This window comes from Cercospora kikuchii (genome assembly GCF_019650295.1).
Source record: "Cercospora kikuchii DNA, contig_00006, whole genome shotgun sequence".
Taxonomy (NCBI): Eukaryota; Fungi; Ascomycota; class Dothideomycetes; order Mycosphaerellales; family Mycosphaerellaceae; genus Cercospora; species Cercospora kikuchii.
In genome coordinates, this window is record NW_025408587.1 from 519,277 (window position 1) to 534,990 (window position 15,714).

General features: G+C 53.3%; 8 protein-coding genes across 9 annotated transcripts; 6 read left to right on the plus strand and 2 right to left on the minus strand.

Annotated features, from left to right (window-relative positions):
• Window positions 1-168: 168 nt before the first annotated feature.
• On the minus strand, window positions 169-969 carry CKM354_000913300 (uncharacterized protein; the record flags this gene model as incomplete). The annotated part of the gene is made up of 1 exon (XM_044804541.1): window positions 169-969. One exon carries the CDS (start codon window positions 967-969, stop codon window positions 169-171), a length of 801 nt encoding a protein of 266 aa, XP_044660476.1.
• A 225-nt stretch (window positions 970-1,194) lies between these two features.
• CKM354_000913400 (uncharacterized protein) lies at window positions 1,195-3,081 on the plus strand (the record flags this gene model as incomplete). 2 transcript variants are annotated; one of them, XM_044804542.1, is made up of 3 exons in its annotated part: window positions 1,195-1,338; window positions 1,464-1,819; window positions 2,217-3,081. In XM_044804542.1, 3 exons carry the CDS (start codon window positions 1,195-1,197, stop codon window positions 3,079-3,081), a joined length of 1,365 nt encoding a protein of 454 aa, XP_044660477.1. The 2 variants fall into 2 exon arrangements, with proteins under 2 accessions (XP_044660477.1, XP_044660478.1); XM_044804543.1 differs by lacking the exon at window positions 2,217-3,081 and having other exon boundaries at window positions 1,464-1,934.
• A 189-nt stretch (window positions 3,082-3,270) lies between these two features.
• CKM354_000913500 (uncharacterized protein) lies at window positions 3,271-4,263 on the minus strand (the record flags this gene model as incomplete). Its single annotated transcript, XM_044804544.1, has 1 exon — window positions 3,271-4,263. One exon carries the CDS (start codon window positions 4,261-4,263, stop codon window positions 3,271-3,273), a length of 993 nt encoding a protein of 330 aa, XP_044660479.1.
• Window positions 4,264-6,061: 1,798 nt separating this feature from the next.
• Window positions 6,062-6,700, plus strand: CKM354_000913600 (uncharacterized protein; the record flags this gene model as incomplete). The annotated part of the gene is made up of 2 exons (XM_044804545.1): window positions 6,062-6,216; window positions 6,274-6,700. 2 exons carry the CDS (start codon window positions 6,062-6,064, stop codon window positions 6,698-6,700), a joined length of 582 nt encoding a protein of 193 aa, XP_044660480.1.
• Window positions 6,701-8,212: 1,512 nt separating this feature from the next.
• Window positions 8,213-9,964, plus strand: CKM354_000913700 (uncharacterized protein; the record flags this gene model as incomplete). The annotated part of the gene is made up of 3 exons (XM_044804546.1): window positions 8,213-8,741; window positions 8,795-9,856; window positions 9,909-9,964. The coding sequence occupies 3 exons, from the start codon at window positions 8,213-8,215 to the stop codon at window positions 9,962-9,964; spliced, it is 1,647 nt and encodes a 548-aa protein (XP_044660481.1).
• A 614-nt stretch (window positions 9,965-10,578) lies between these two features.
• CKM354_000913800 (uncharacterized protein) lies at window positions 10,579-12,336 on the plus strand (the record flags this gene model as incomplete). Its single annotated transcript, XM_044804547.1, has 1 exon — window positions 10,579-12,336. One exon carries the CDS (start codon window positions 10,579-10,581, stop codon window positions 12,334-12,336), a length of 1,758 nt encoding a protein of 585 aa, XP_044660482.1.
• A 229-nt stretch (window positions 12,337-12,565) lies between these two features.
• On the plus strand, window positions 12,566-14,379 carry CKM354_000913900 (uncharacterized protein; the record flags this gene model as incomplete). Its single annotated transcript, XM_044804548.1, has 3 exons — window positions 12,566-12,858; window positions 12,920-14,112; window positions 14,192-14,379. 3 exons carry the CDS (start codon window positions 12,566-12,568, stop codon window positions 14,377-14,379), a joined length of 1,674 nt encoding a protein of 557 aa, XP_044660483.1.
• A 421-nt stretch (window positions 14,380-14,800) lies between these two features.
• On the plus strand, window positions 14,801-15,553 carry CKM354_000914000 (riboflavin synthase; the record flags this gene model as incomplete). The annotated part of the gene is made up of 2 exons (XM_044804549.1): window positions 14,801-14,831; window positions 14,892-15,553. The coding sequence occupies 2 exons, from the start codon at window positions 14,801-14,803 to the stop codon at window positions 15,551-15,553; spliced, it is 693 nt and encodes a 230-aa protein (XP_044660484.1).
• Window positions 15,554-15,714: the final 161 nt, after the last annotated feature.

Genomic DNA, 15,714 nt, shown 5'->3' on the forward strand with positions numbered 1-15,714 from the left:
CAGCACAAGCGACTGCAGTGATGGACTCAAGCCGCGCCTTCTTCTCGAAATCTTGCTGGCCACCCTGATGATTCGGTCCTCACTCGATGTCGCCTCATTCGAATACCGCAGCTCGAAACCTCTCGTAGCCTCCTTCCGTGACCCCTCGGCGCGCCTGTACGAATGAGCTCAAAGCAATTTGCCATATTCATCCAGCTTCCACGGCTCGTACTTCATCGCAAAATGCACAACGTAGTCTCGAGACTTCCAGTCCAACATCGGAAGGCCAGAAATAGTCGAAAGATTGCGCTTGCCGGTGGTTGGATTGATTGACCACATTCCCTCCTCGCCCTTTGGCACCTCCAACTTCCACGGCTCGTACATGTTGGCGTAGTGGACAAAGTAATCTCTACCCTTCCTGTCAAGCATCGGACGACCGGTCCTGGACGATATCTTGCGCTTGCCGGTCTCTGGATCGATCGCCCACATTCCTTCTTCGCCCACTGGCACATCTCTGATGTCGTACTCCGTCCCTTCCACAAGCTTCGCTGAGGAATGCGGCAGGACAGGGGAAGCGAAGTCTTCTTGGAAGTCCTCGGCCCGCTTCTGTCTCTCGAGCTCTAGTCGCTCCTCTCGCTCTGCCGGCGTCTCCTCTTGGAGGCCGTACACCGGTGTGGGCTTGATTCTCTTGCGAAGCAGGCCTGGGCTGCGGTCCTCGCTGGCTCGATCTGGCCCGACGTCGCCGGCGGATTTGCGCTTGAGTGTTGCGCCGACTGACCATTCGGCTCCTGCGCGACTTCGCGGGGTCAGGTAGTTGGGCGTGGGAGTCTGGACGGCGGTTGAAGCAGTGCTGGCTGCACGACTCGATTTGATCTTCCACTGGCGAGAATCACCGCAGAGGCCATTTGCAGCGCGAGCTCTGATGTGAGATGCCCGGCCTGCGCCTGAACCGAAGTCCTTGCCGCAGAACTCGCAGACGGTGACGACCATGTTGCTGGGCGCTTTTTTGGTGGGGGTTGTTGCGCGATCCGGTGAACTTCAAATATCTTATTGTCCAGTCGGTTTGTTCTCCTTCACTTTTATGCGCGCTTGCACAAACGCTGCACGGCCCGCTGCAGCCTGTTCCCTGCAGAGGCAAGCGCGCCAGCTTCACCTCATCCTCGAATACATGTACTTGCTTCATCAGTACTCTGCACCCGTCTAACACACGACGAGATGGCCGCAACCGACGCGGGCCTGCATACCGGCGAAATTCTCGAGCGTATCCTGCTGTCGCTTGCTCCTCCGGAAGTTCTGCTTAACTCAAGAGTGTCGCGCTTCTGGCAAGCTACCATCAAAGGCTCAATCCAGATTAAACGCGTAAGCCACGCCACACCCGGCCTATCTTTTGAGCCCTCGCACGCTGATGAGACTCCTCGTCGTCGTGAATGACGGGGTTCGAAGCGCGACCGATCCGCAAAACAAGCAAGACTAACATTTGGAAGGGACTTTTCTTGGCTTCTCTGGATGGCACTCTCGGAAGAGCTGGAATGTTCATTGCCAACCCTTACCTCAGCTTTGGATTTAGAAGGACCGACTTCCAATACATGGCCAAATGGGCACTGACCAGAGTGTGCTTCTTACCGGGAAACCACGGCTCCTGGGAGAAAATGCTCGTCACACAGCCGCCGTGCGCTTCGCTCATCGCAAGATGTGAGTGTTGCACTGAGATGGGTGGGATTACACACACTGGGGGCAGAAAGGTGCTGCGCAACGCGACTGGCGTGACCATGGGCGAGTTTGTCGGTGCTATTCATGCACATCTTCCACTTTGCGGGCCTGGGGAGATGCAGCACAGTGCGTGGGTGATCGAACTTACGCAGGGCGACAAAGTTGGCTTTCTCAGCAAACAAGATAGATTTCTTGCAGACAGCCTGTTGCGGATTCCAAGCGGCGAACGCGAACGGAAAAAATGAGCTGTACCTTGCAACCTCTAATAGCAAGAGCGAGCCTCCAGAATGCCGCAAGGTAGCTATGCTGTGGAAAGTTGGTGGTGCTGATGCCGAGGCCACGTCGAAGCGCACGCGAAACCACGGTTGAGCCAGAAGATAGACCTTAGTATAAGTCGTCCTTAGAACGCAAGTCTTGAGGACACCGGCAGAATATAAACCACGCTCGTTTCCCCGAGCGATCCCCTTCTCCACGGATATCGCCTTCTCTGCTTAGCAGGCCAAATCCTTGAAGTCAAGTCGCTTTAGAATCAACGCAACCATGTTGGCCATATCGGACGCCGTAAAACCACCTCAAGTCTCGGATGGGAAGGCCCCAACGCCTGCCAGGGACCAAGTATTCTCCATGCCAGAATTAATTGAAAATATCGTCGGACACCTTCCAGCAAACCAGATCCTGGTCAACCAGCGAGTATGCCACACCTGGAAGTACGCCATCGCAAGCAAAGATCTCCAAGAAAAACTCTACCTCCGCCCCTCATCAAACGAGCTCGTAGAGTTCCGCAGCAGCTTCGACCTAGGCGACACCGACATCGTCACCGTCGATCTCAGCCTCGTCTCCACTCCTTTCGACAACTCCCTCGGCAAATGGCAACAAGTCTCCTCAAAAAAGCCTCTCACCCCGAAACCCAACCCTCTGCTACACCGCTACCTCATCCCATTAAAAGCCCCCAACAACACCACAGAATTCTCTTTCGTCCATCACGGCCTTATCGCTGAACCGCTACATTACCCGCATCATATCAGTATCGCTATGTTGGGCGCTGGTATCGGAGCAACAACCACCAAGCATTTCGGACCAAGGACGATTCCGGAATGGAAGGCCATGTGCAGGAAACGAGCTTCTTGGAGGAAGATGTTTGTCACGCAGCCGCCTTGCAGGACGCTGGATTTCAAGTGCGAGCGGATGCGGAAAGTTGTTCGGTTGGAGAATTCGAAGGGGATTACTATGGGATATGTTGTGTGGTTTCTGAAGCGTCATGCTAGTCAGTGTGAGGATTGTATGAAGACTTCGGCGCTGCCGCAGTGGAGGTTTAGGGGGAATGATTTTGGAGAGATGGGGAAGGAGATTGGATTGTTGAGGGAGCGGTCGGATGTCGGTGAGGGATCTTAAGGGGTAGTCATGAGCGGGACTTAGTTCTGCTGCACGAGCTCTTCGTTGGGGAGCAGGTGGGCTCCCTTTTCGCGGCCGCGAGCGCAGCGCGGCCTCACTGAAGGTATGACGACGTTTGGGATTTTGCACGTAGTCGATAGATGCCCTTGAATGTAGCATTGCTTTTGAAGAATGGTTCTTGGAATGTGCTCATATGTCCATTTCCCATGCAACTTCGAGTGCTGCTCGGTCCTTGGCTTTATTCCTGGCGGCGAACCATTTCCTCTCGAATCCATTACTTCGATCCACTCCATCCCATCTCCAGCCTGGCTTGATCCCGTATCGATTCGGCTCAAATGCACCCTGATATGTCTTGCTCCCACCTTTGCTCTTCCCGCCTTTCCCACTGCTCTTCTTCGTTGCCAGCAACTGTGCCATGGGATCATTCCACCTCTCCCTCTCCTTCAGCTCCGCATTCATCTTCTCGTCATCCGCTCCTCTTGCTACAGTCATGACCTTCGCCTCCTCGAGGTCTCGCCTTCTCTCCTCTTTCTCCCGCCGTTGTACATCTCCCTTCCGACTCTCCAGCTCCTCTTTCGCTTTTCGCTCCTCTTCCCTCTTCTTCTCCTCTGCTTCATCCTGCTTCTGCTTCACATTGATCATCCGTCCCGAAGCATCACGGTATATCGTCTGCTGTGCTAGACCCCCTGACGCCAGATCTGCATCCTGCATAGCTTTCATCTCTGCTTTTTGTTTCTTCTTCAACGCTCGTGAGACTTGCGCGGCGGTCTGTAGTCCTGCTAGTGCGCCATTTTGCATAACGGGTCCATCGTAGTCTGCTCCATTCTCTCCGACAAATGTCGGGTCATCGTCGTCTTGTTGTGCGCGCGCTCGCGATTCTGCTTGCGCATCTGCTAGAATGGCATCTGCTGCCGCTTGCTCCGAGTCTTTGGGTGCTTCTGCGCCCACTTTGATCCATTTTGATTTCTTCACAGGTTTGTTCAATCCACCCGCTAGCGCACCTCCTACTATTACCGGTGCATCGTCATCATCGTCGTTGTTTTGCGTGGGATTCGTCCAGTTTTGTGCTTCGTCGTCCTCGATAGTGAGACCTTCGGCTTGCGCTTTCTCCTTTCTCTTGCGCTTTTTGGCCGGCTTTTCTGCTGAGAGATAATTTTGTGCGAGGTAGTCGGCGAGACCCATATTTACAAGTGACTGCCAAAGACAAGTCAAGCGGTTGATTTGTGGCAGCACAAGTCGCGAAACTGAAGGGCGATCTTGACGGGTGACGCACTAGCGCGACTTTGGTTCCGCGCGCCGAGCGCACAAAACCGTTCTTGCATTTCGATCAGAATTACAATCACCAACATGTGAACGGCGACCACAATGCCTCGATCTGATGAGGCAGCGTCATGGTATACGATGGTCTATAGGGCTGTCCAGCAAGTGCCGTACGGCTCGGTGACGAGTTACGGCCATATTGCGACTCTTTTGGGGTATCCGTGAGTATTTCTGATTGACAGCTCACGATCGATGCGACCAGAGGCTCAATCGTGGTTGATAGCGAGCGACCACGGTATGATGAAGAAGAACACGACACACAAGACAGACCGACATTCTGATCATGTCCGTTTCAGCCAAGTTGGCATTTGCCTCAAGTATTTGCCCAGCGCAGCAGACCAGCCGGACGCTCGCTACAACGGCGACACGGTCCCTTGGCAGCGAGTGATCAACTCAAAAGGAATCATCAGCCAGAGGCAAGTGCCCCTCGTCATGGTGATGATCCTCCACCTGCGCTGGAATGTCCAGCTGACAGCGCCTCAAGAGGGGCGAATGGTGCAGCTAACCAAGAAACCGCCCTGCTCGCAGAAGGAGTGCAAGTTGGCCGTGGCTCTCTAGGCGAACGGACAGTCGACTTCTCCACCTATGGCTGGTTCCCGGCTGTGCTGCCCAGCGAAGCTGGCGAGGCGGAAGAGGAGTAAGGAGAGCGCGAGGGTGTGAGTGCGATCATCCTCGCACAACTCAAGCTCTGTGTCACCGACTTTCTGGCCTTGCCCACGGCCTGTGTGAAGGTGGACGATGGCCGCGATGCGTTCGCATCAGCAGACCCAGCACGGCGCCGTGCTGCGGCGAATCAAGGCTGAACCAAAGCTTCACGTGCAATCATGGTGGGACAACGCGCTCCGTCCCGATTTAGACCCGCACGTCATCGGAGCTCGGCCGCGCGCGTTGGAACCTCACCACTGCGATGGGGCAGACAAAGCCCCAGCAATCGCTGCCAGGCTGCTCTCGTCACCCCGAGGCAAGCAAGCATAATAAACAACCTGCCGCCGGATCCGTGCACCAGTCGTGCAGCCACGTTCCTGATATCTCGCAGCCATGACGGAGAGCATGGACGTGGGCCTCCTGCGCCACGGGATCGCGCTGCTTCGTGCTTATCGCCTGCTCCCCACACGTCCGTGTCCGGAACGAGGTAAGAGTCAAACCAGATGACCTGGATAAAGGCAGCTCTCGATCGTCTTTGACGTGCTTTGTGCTCTGTGCAACGCCATCTATTGATTGAGACTCAAACAACTGCCTTTCAGCTTCGTCTTCTGTCACAGTCATACCTCACAAACACGTCCGAGAAGCGACACCGCGATCACAACGCTCAACGGCCCTCGGAAGCCACGCCGTACATCACCTCGTGACTCAGCTCCGCAACGACGAGTCACGCCTGCTGCTGATAAACACCGCGAACCTCTTTGATCCAGTCGTCACTTCCACCCTATCACGAGCTGTTGTTCCTGTCTCTTTGTCTCGCTGACCCGGACGTCACAAAGACATCCACCTACGACACCTCGTCCCTGTTCTGTCCGACTTTAATCCCATCCAACTATCAACAGACACCAAGGTGTCCATCCAGGTCTAGGCCACTCCTCTGCAGCCAGATCGCAACATACGACGTTCAAATACCACGTTCCCCAGATACCGAGCTCGCAACAGCTCGAAACCCCTCATCATGTCCTCTGAGCAGACCTTCTCCAACGCCGACCTCCGCGCCACTGCTCAAGACTACAAGCGCGATGCTTCTCACAAGCACAAGTGGGCACTCGGCTCAACGGGAGGTGTAGGCCGTGCTCCTGCGAAGCCTCGACCTCATCGTCCCTCAGAGACGTGAGTATCTCATGTAGCTCGCATCCTGTCTGCCCCACTGTAGCTGACACATAACAGCGAGTACAGCTTCAAGCGGCGCGAGAACAAGAGTGCGGTAGCTTCACTAGCTCACGGAGCTAAGGTCGCTCGCAAGCACGATATGCTCGAGGGTGCAGCCATTACGGACGACTCATCAGGTTCCAACTCGGACGAGTACGACGACACGCCCTCTCCACCCGTCGATGCTGGTGTCACCTATTCCTTCGATGCAGCCCGCTCGCCAAGTCAAGGTAGCCAGATCCTCAACGTCGCCCTCGCAAAGGCCGTGGAGAAGTTCGAGGACCGCGAGACGGCCAAGCTCGTGAAGAAGGAGTACGAGATGCTGGACTCAGATGGCGAGGCAGTTGTCATGAGTCCAGAGAAGAAGAAGCGAGGCAAGAAGACCGATGCGGATGGCCTGGTGATCCTTCGCAACGCAGACGAGGAAGAGTACGAGTTCCTGTGAGCTCACACCACCAGACACGATTTGCATATGTAATGAGGGGAACTGGATACGGCGTTGGGACACTTGTACTGGGAGTGCGTTTCTCTCGGGGTTGACGACGACATCTTCTCGACATCCTTGACAGTTTGAAACTGTCTGACAGCATTAGGGACGTTGAGATCGCGGACTGCATTGTGTGTTAGTTGTTTGCATATCATCATCTGGCAAGGTCATGAGAAGGAGTGCCAGAACCTGCTCGTTGAGCCTAGCCTAGCCTGTGCTAGCATTTGGCGTTTCTTTGAGGACATGAAACTGCGAAGATACCCTATTAGTGTGCGGCTGAATTGGAGATGCTGCTGCTATTACTGTTTTTAGTCGTTGGGAATGAGCATAAGACGCCTTTCCCAGTCAATTGGCTGAGGCGTGATCTCAAGCACCAAGCATCTCTCGTTTCTTCCCGTCTTACACCACGTTCTCCACTAATCGGGTCAACTTGTTGGTTGTTGGAAGTGGTTGCCTAAGCTAGGGGTTGTGGGTGCTACTCCTTTGAGATTGGCCTGCAGTCGCTTTGCCATCACACTTGATGGCTTCGGCAGTCCGAGGCGTATGATTGGATCCGTGAGTACGGTTCCTTTGGCGCAAGGTGGGTGGGAGGCTCTGTGCCTGAGGAAGAAGGTCTCGTGCACGGTCGTTGTTGGTGGTGTGTGGCGGAGTCTTTCGGCTCGTATATTGGTTTCAGACCTCCCTTTCGATCGACTTCACCATTTCTCTTCTCTCTTCGTTTCCAGGGTACTCTTTTTGAGTCATCACTGCGGTCCAGGCCTCGCTGTTCACGTGTCGTCTTGCGAACTTAATCTGCAGCAGCTGCGTGGTTTGCACGAGATTGAGGCTGGCGGAGTCTCAATCCGAAAGGCGATGACATGGCCACGTTAAGCATTTCTCCTTGAGAGGCTTCTGAACACACCGCTCATCGTATCTCTACATCCGAATTGAGCGACCGGTCGCAATCACTCTGCGACTTCTCACTTCTTGCTGCATAGCAAGTAGGTCCCTGGTCGCCAAGCTCAGCTGGTAGGTTGTCAAGGTAGGCATGTTTCCCTTTGACTTTCACACACGTCTAGTGGGATAGAATGAGCAAAACAAGCGACGTTCACTCGGAGTTCACATGAAGACAAGAATGACTGCAATTCGCATGCGCTGGCAAAGACGAGGAAGAAAACTGCTTGATGCCAGCCCTTCACCGGTCAGATGAAGCCCCAATCAGCTATCGCCAGCTCCACAAGCGCGGCAAGCGGCTCACTGTCACGTCGTACCGGAAGAGGAGCACGAAGGTTGGAAATTTCGAGCGCCTTTCCGGTGAGCCTCTGTCCATCATCCCGTGCTCGACTCCAGTCACGCATACCGTGCACACCACTATCCTCGCGTGCCTGAGGCATAGCGCGCGCGCCAGAAGCTCTCCACGGCCAATGACTCGAGTTGCGAAGGCGGAGGCATCGCAAGCGCAAGCGCCCGAAGCTGGTACCAGCGAATAAGATGGCAGAGCACCAGCGTGAGCGGACGCTCCTCGAGTCTGCACTGGACTGCGATGATGCTGGCTCGGGACTCTACCGACTGCGCGACGCCTTGTCACGACATGCTACAAGGATCACGGCGATCATTTCTGAGCTCTTTGGACTCAGTTCTGAGTTGCGAAAGATACACGGATTGGAGAATACGCAGATCCATGGCCCTTCGTTTTACCGAATCAAAGACGACCTTGGCCTTTTGCGCCGAAGTCTGAGATACACTACGCAAGATGTGTTTGATATGTTTGCGAGGTCACGACTGCGTTCTGAGGAAAGAGCGTGGGAGGATCTGGAATATCGGCTGGGTTCACAAGAACGCGTTGGACTGCTGGAGAGACTGGAACTCTACAGAGACTTTCTTGATGCTCAGAACGATGTTCTAGAACGGGAAAGCCCTCCAGGTCTGAGTCAGCTGCATCGAGAGGTGACTCGACTACTTGCGACACAGCAGAGGCTGCGAAACGTGTCTGACGATTCTGGACCGCTTGAGACATCTGGTACGGTGTCCGTTTTACATCTAGTATGGTGCATTGTACTGACGTGTTTGCAGGAGCACGCACACCGAGGCCAAGAGGAGCAAGCAGGCCGACTGTAGTTCGAATACCTACAAGCCCAACTGTAATATCGGAAGACCTGATGTTCGAGCGCCCTCAAGGCATGCACGCGCCAGATCCCCCACTGCCAGTGTCTCCGACTTCTCCATTGGTTTCGCCTATCTTCAGTACTTTCTCTTCGGGCTCTTCGCAGACGATGTCCAGTCATACATCTTACTCAAGCAACCCCTACTTCCCTGGCCAGTCCGCCTCGGCACCTCATTGGGCCCAGAGTGTATTTGACGGCAGCTCTCCTACCAGTCGATACAAGAACGAGTATCAGTCCCTAGATCGCTCAAAGTGCTATGGCGATCCCGCCCCAGAGGCTCTCGAAGCAATAGCTACGACCGGATTCCAGCAAGCCACGCAGCTGTCGTTTGATGAAGACCGAACATGGGTACGCCTGTACTACCGACCTGAAGACTTTCGCGCGATCATTCTGATCATGGCTCTGGACGCGTATGGTCAACCGCTGCATTATTCAGAACGATTGACGAAATTGAAAATCATTCGAGAAGGGTCGTTGCTCAAACTTTGTCGCGTCCGACATGGGAGTGAGAGACACACTCTATGGGCACGCCTCAACTTCTTCCTTCACGAGAGAATGGTGCTCTTTTACAACACTTTCGTTGCGATGAAACATCAAGATCACGAAGGTATCGCACACCGGATCCTACTGGAAGATTTACCACTTGAGAAATGCGAAGGAGGTGAGAAGATGCTGTTTGCGGGAGAAATACGACATGGCGAGATGCGACATGCGCTGCAGATCATCCGCGATAGTGCTTCGAAAGTCGTGCGTATCGAAGCTTCACCTCTCCGAGGACCGAGGGCAGGTGTACCGATTTGGACGGCATTCGTCACGAGATACATCTGGGATGCGGACTGGGCCGAGTTGCAGGGCAATGGGCTTGTGACTTTGGCGAAACTGAGTCCCGAGCCCTCGGTCTTCATTTCCGGATACCTGCCTCCTGTGACCGCTCGAGGTGAGCCGGTGTTGCCTTTTGCGACGACGAATGGTAAATCTGCTCGACGATTAGGTGTCATGGTTCGAAGGCTAACGATTTTTAGATGCGAGGATGTTCATGGACACCTGGGCCAATATCTGTCGCCGTTATGGTCGTTGAAAATAACACAGAGGCGCGGAATCTTTGGTTGTGGCCTGCGTGCTTAGCGATGGCGTTTGAGGAAAGCGGCGCTCTTGGGATTCTTGGTGAAGGCATTGAAGCGTTCGAGCGTGAAAATGGTGATGCGGCACGATTGACGAATTCTACGAAGAAACGAATGTCCATGACACGATTTAGCATTTTAGCATGAAGATGACTCTTGCTCTGCAGCCTTCCACGAGAGTGCCATGTGCATTATGCACGTCTGCATATTGGACTGATCCTTCTTTCCATTCTTCTACACGTGACGCGGAGGAACCTCGAAGGCGTCGCCAAGCTGCTTGACCGACGTCTACGACTCGTCACCTCAGCTTCGAAGGATTCTGGTTAGACTATGACTTGGCAAGCGAGCTGCCATTGTCGCCTGTTGCGAGTTGCTGCGCCTCTGGAGCTCAGCTCACAGACGCATTGAAGCGAGAGAGGCGAAGTTCGAGGAATCTTGCCACGCGCTTCATCACTACATGTACCTTTTTGGAGAAGAAAGCTAATCTGTCAGTGCCGTGAGCCATATTCCTTGGACACGTCTGCCGAAAAGCAAGTCAAGAATCCTCAAGTCCCGAAGTTGATTTCAAGAAATGCAAAAACGTCGTCGAGCTTGCGAGAGCTGCCACGTCCTTAAAGCGCGTTGCGAACCTAGCGAAGATGCCGCAGATGAATCCTGTGAGCGCTGCTATCGCGCTGGGAAAGAGTGTGTTCCGGCAATGAGAAGATTACAGAGAGATCGGATTGCTGCTCTAGAAGCTCAAGTTCAGGAATTGACAAATGCATTACAAGCTCAGAATTTGGCGAATGCTTCTCCAGAATCGGACACGAACAAAAAGAGGAAGCTGAGTGATGATGTACGAGTGGATTCTGGGTATGAGAGGAGTCCGGCTCAAGTCACGAGTGCTGATTTGAGGTTTATTGATGAGAGGGTGGAGTGGAAGTTGCAGGCGCGGGTTGTGGAGGCTTACAACGAGCAGCATTCGAAGGTCCTGCCTTTGCTGCATGCTGAGCCGATTGACCTTGAGGTTCTGCGTGCTGGAAACCCTATTCTACTATTGGCTATTCTGGCGTTTCCAACGAATGGGATTCTGGAGCTGGATCTTCAACTTGAATTGGTTGATCGGGCTATGCAGGATTTTGCCAGTCGACTCATAGCCGCAGGAGAGAGGTCGTTGGAACTCACTCAAGCTCTGCTGATTGCGAGTTATTGGTTCCGGATGAGGAATGGCAGTAAGCATGCGACCATTTTGCAGATTGTTCAGCTTTCGACGAGTATGGCTATTGATCTGGGCATCGCTGGCTCGCACGTCACACATGATCCGGGGACCTGGTTCGAGAGAGCTGATCAGGATCTGTCGTTGGAAGGCTGTCGGACTTGGCTCTCTTGTTTTGTGACTGGCTCGGCGATGACTACTGTCATACGAAGACCAGACAGCAATCCCTGGACACCTCATCATGATACCTCTTTGGCATACGTCAAGGCTCATGCTCGAACGGTGCAACAGCGAACATTCTGCGAAATCATCCAGGCCGAATTGCTATGCTATCGTGCTGTGACTCGTCTGGGCTTGTGCGAGACGTCGCAGCCTACAGTCTTTGCAAGCGATTATGCGAAAGCTACAGTCTCTCAGCTGCGCCAGGAAATCGACAATTGGACGCAGCAGCTATCACCAGATCTCAGAAAGCCAGAGCTGCTCATATATCGGCATCAGGCTTTGATCTATCTCAATGAGCCAGTTTTGCACACTGCAACGAACAAAGCCACCTTCTCGGCGCCTTTCATTCCAGAACGCATCGCAGCAGCAGACTTTGCGAGTCCGATCGTGACAGTCGATCATGTTGCAGCACTGTATGCACTCAAAGATTCGTGCCATGCCGTGTTGGACATCGCGAGTGGTCTGACACCAGAGACGGTCTTCGCGACTTCACCACTGTTCTACACTCCAAGGATACTATACGCTCTCATGATCCTCGCCAAACTCTTCGTGGCTGTCACTGCTCCAGGAAACACGTACGGTGCAGTGCTGAGTCGTGACGAGCTGAAGCTGCCTGGTTATTTTGAGAAGATGAGGAGCCTCTCTGCGTCACTGCAAGAAGTCGATGCTACATCTTTCACAACTAAGATCATCGCCGCGTACAAAGCGATTGAGGACTGGTATGGCAGCTACTCTGCTATTGTCGAACAGTATGAGCGGGACTCAGCACAGAGTACGGCGCACAATCCAGTATATCTGGAGCCTGTGGACATTACCGAAGATCTTGCATCCTTTGACACAGATTTGAAAGCGAGCGAAGACGACTCTTGGCTTCGTGATCTCCTGGCTGACCAAACTCTACTCCAACAGTAGGATGCAGCCTGCAAATCACTCTAACAAGCGGCTCAGCGCTTTCAGGCAGTTCCGTTGTCGCGCAGCAGCACTTGGCATACTTTGTAGCTGAGAAGGATTTGAGCTCGCTTGCATGCTCACAGGGAGCTGGTATCTACTAGAGCTTCAGCTGAGGAGTTCATGAGTTGGACTGCGTTTCCTCTCCTGTCTCGTCATATCTCACACTCTGAGAAAGGAGTCTAACGCACATATGGCTGAACCAATCTTTTCCAGCTATGGGATCGCCGTCACAGCACTGGTTGTTGCTTGTGCTGGCCTTCTTTATTGGCATCTCTTGCCAAAGCCCTTGCAAGGCATACCGTACAACAAGAAATCAGCCTCACGCTTGCTGGGAGATCTTCCAGATATGCTGAGATGGTCAGCACAAACTGGAGAGCCATTCTATTTCCTGCCGAAGCTCTGCCAGGATCTTGCGTCGCCAATTGCCCAAGTCTTTCTCTTTCCTGGGACGAAGCCTTGCGTGGTACTTGCTGACGGGCAAGAGTGAGTGTGATGGAAGCAAATCTGACGCTTGTACTGTGGTGGCCAGCTGATTTTCATCAAGAGCACACGACATCATGCTCCGCCGAACGCACGAATTCGATAGATCTCCATTCTTCGCTGATACTTTTCGCGCCTGGCTGCCAAATTCTCTTCCTGCTCTGGCTTCGAATGAGCAGTGGAAACACCAGCGTCGGATCTTCTCAGACACGATGGCGCCTTCGTTCCTGCAAAGGGTCAATGCTCCTCGAGTGCACGAAGCTTATACACAGCTCTTGGATCTATGGACGAAGAAGGTGGAAATCGTAGGTGATGCTCTTGTGGATGTTGACAAGGACATTCTGTATGCTACGCTTGAAGCCCTCTGGACTTCGAATTTTGGACGGTCGTCCGGAGCATCGAAGTTGCAAGCCGAGAATCTTTCGTTGCCCAGGAAGACCGATCCTATGACTGGTGCAGTGGTCTTCCAGGATGCGATGTTGTCGGATGAAGTTGCGTGTACGATCATGCTGCCGAACAGTTCCCAGATCGCGATCAATTCGCCATTTGGCGTGTTGCACCAAATGGTTGCTCTTGCCGTGGTGCCGAAGCTGAGAAGAGCGGTGATGGCGAAGAGAAGACTCGTGGATGTAGAGATTGTAGCAGCGGCGCGACGATTGGCGGACAAAGAGGAGAGTGCAGATGATATGACCTGCGCTGCAGATGTGATGATCAGTAGAGCTCAGCGTTTGGGCGATGACTTATACACGTCTGCCATGCGCGACGACGTCTTCACATATATTGTGGGAGGCTTCGACACGACTGCTACCACCATTCGCTGGGGAGTGCTATTACTCGCAGCACATCAGGATGCCCAAATCAGATTGCGGTCTGCAATTGAGCAGGCACACGGGACATCGAGCCTTCCAAGCACGGAAGCCATCGTTCGAGCATCAATGCCCTACCTCGACGCCGTCATCGAAGAAGTCATTCGTCTGGGCGATCCAGTTCCAGCAAATATGCGGGTCGCTACGTGCGATACTCAAGTCCTAGGATACCATATTCCAAAAGGCACTGAAGTCATCTTCCCCACTTGGGGGCCTACGCATACTTCGCCCGGATTCCCAGTGGACGAGAACATGCGGAGTCCTTCAAGTCAAGAACATGGTGGAAAGATAGGGTCGTGGGACGAAAGTGATATGCACGAATTCAAGCCTGAGAGATGGCTGAAGCGGGATGGCGATGGTCGGGAGATTTTTGATCAGTTCGCTGGGCCAGGTGAGTTTTCTTCTCTCTGCGAAGGTCCTGGGAGATTGGTTCACGACTCTTGGTCTCTGGCTGACTTAGTCTCACTTAGCCATCGTCTTTGGCGCAGGTGCTCGAGGCTGCTTGGGCAAGAAACTGGCTTTGCTGCAGATGCGGATTTTCTTCACGCTTGTGTTCTGGAAATTCGAATTCTTGCCCACCGATGTCAAGATGCAGGCGAAGCAAACCGTGACAAGGAGGCCGAAGAATGTGTCTGTGAAATTGAGAAAGTTGAGGTGAGAGTTCTTCCGATCTGGAAAGAAAGGACTCGGGCTGGCCATCGTGGTGTGGTGTTGCTAGGTTACAGCTTTGCAACTACATTGGTCAGTATATCTCAAGCCTCTTCTAGATGGTTCTTGTTGATCATGCTCGGTCCGCTCACTTGGGTTCTCGGTCCGTAAGAGAGAATCGGTGGGCTCAAAAGGACGTCGTTGGAGATTGCAGAATTGGCACAGCATGCTTCGTATCTTTGTCAACTTGTCCTTGAAATTGGTTGATTCCGGCCCAACAATTGATTGAAGTTAGTCAAATCCCTGTCAAGCCAGCGACATCGGCGGGGTGGAGGGGCATCGAGCTCTTGCATGACGCTTGCACCAATCTGCATGTGAACCATTGGACCTTCGCTTCAAAACATTTCTCTCTCTCGAACAGCAAATACAAAATGTTCACAGGCATTGTTGAGATCGTCGGCAGTACGTCCCTCGTACCACAATCATCATCGCTGCCGCTGACATGAACCCCCTCTCGGCCAGCCGTCTCCAAGCTCGTCGAGCACGATGAGTCCTCCAGCGGTGGAGGTGGAACTTCTTTGACCATCAGCGACTGCTCTGAGATACTCGACGACTGTCATCTTGGAGACAGCATCTCCATCAACGGAACTTGCTTAACTGTCACCGAGTTCAGCAAGAATGAATTCAAAGTCGGTGTTTCCCCCGAAACCCTTCGGAGAACGAATCTTGGAAAATTGAAAGAGGGAAGCGGAGTCAATCTCGAACGAGCCGTGAGCGCGAGTACGAGAATGGGAGGACATTTTGTGCAAGGACACGTGGACACCGTGGCTGTGGTTGCAGACAAAAGACCTGATGGAAATGCCGTGACATTCAGGCTGCAGCCGAAGGATAAGAGTGTGTTGAGGTATATTGTAGAAAAGGGATATGTGACGCTTGATGGAGCGAGCTTGACTGTTACGGAGGTGAACGATGTGGAAGGATGGTGGGAGATTATGCTTATTGCCTATACGCAGGAGAGGGTAGTGTTGTCCAAGAAAGAGGTGGGAGAGGATGTGAATGTTGAGGTGGATATGGTTGGGAAGTATGTGGAGAAGAGTGTTGCGGCGTATTTCGAGGGGAGTGGAGGGACGGGTGGTGCGATGTTGGAGAAGATGGTGAGGAATATTGTGAAGGGGACGAAGTAGTGGAGGTAATGAAAGCAAGATTTTATCTTCGTCTGGGGTTTGGCCTGGTCGCGGACCTTGAATATGAGCTATCTTGGTATGTTAAGCAGTATATGTTCTCGCTGATATCCACAGGTTCCGTTGGTTTCACACACCACCCGTGGCCGTACAGTGGTACTGTC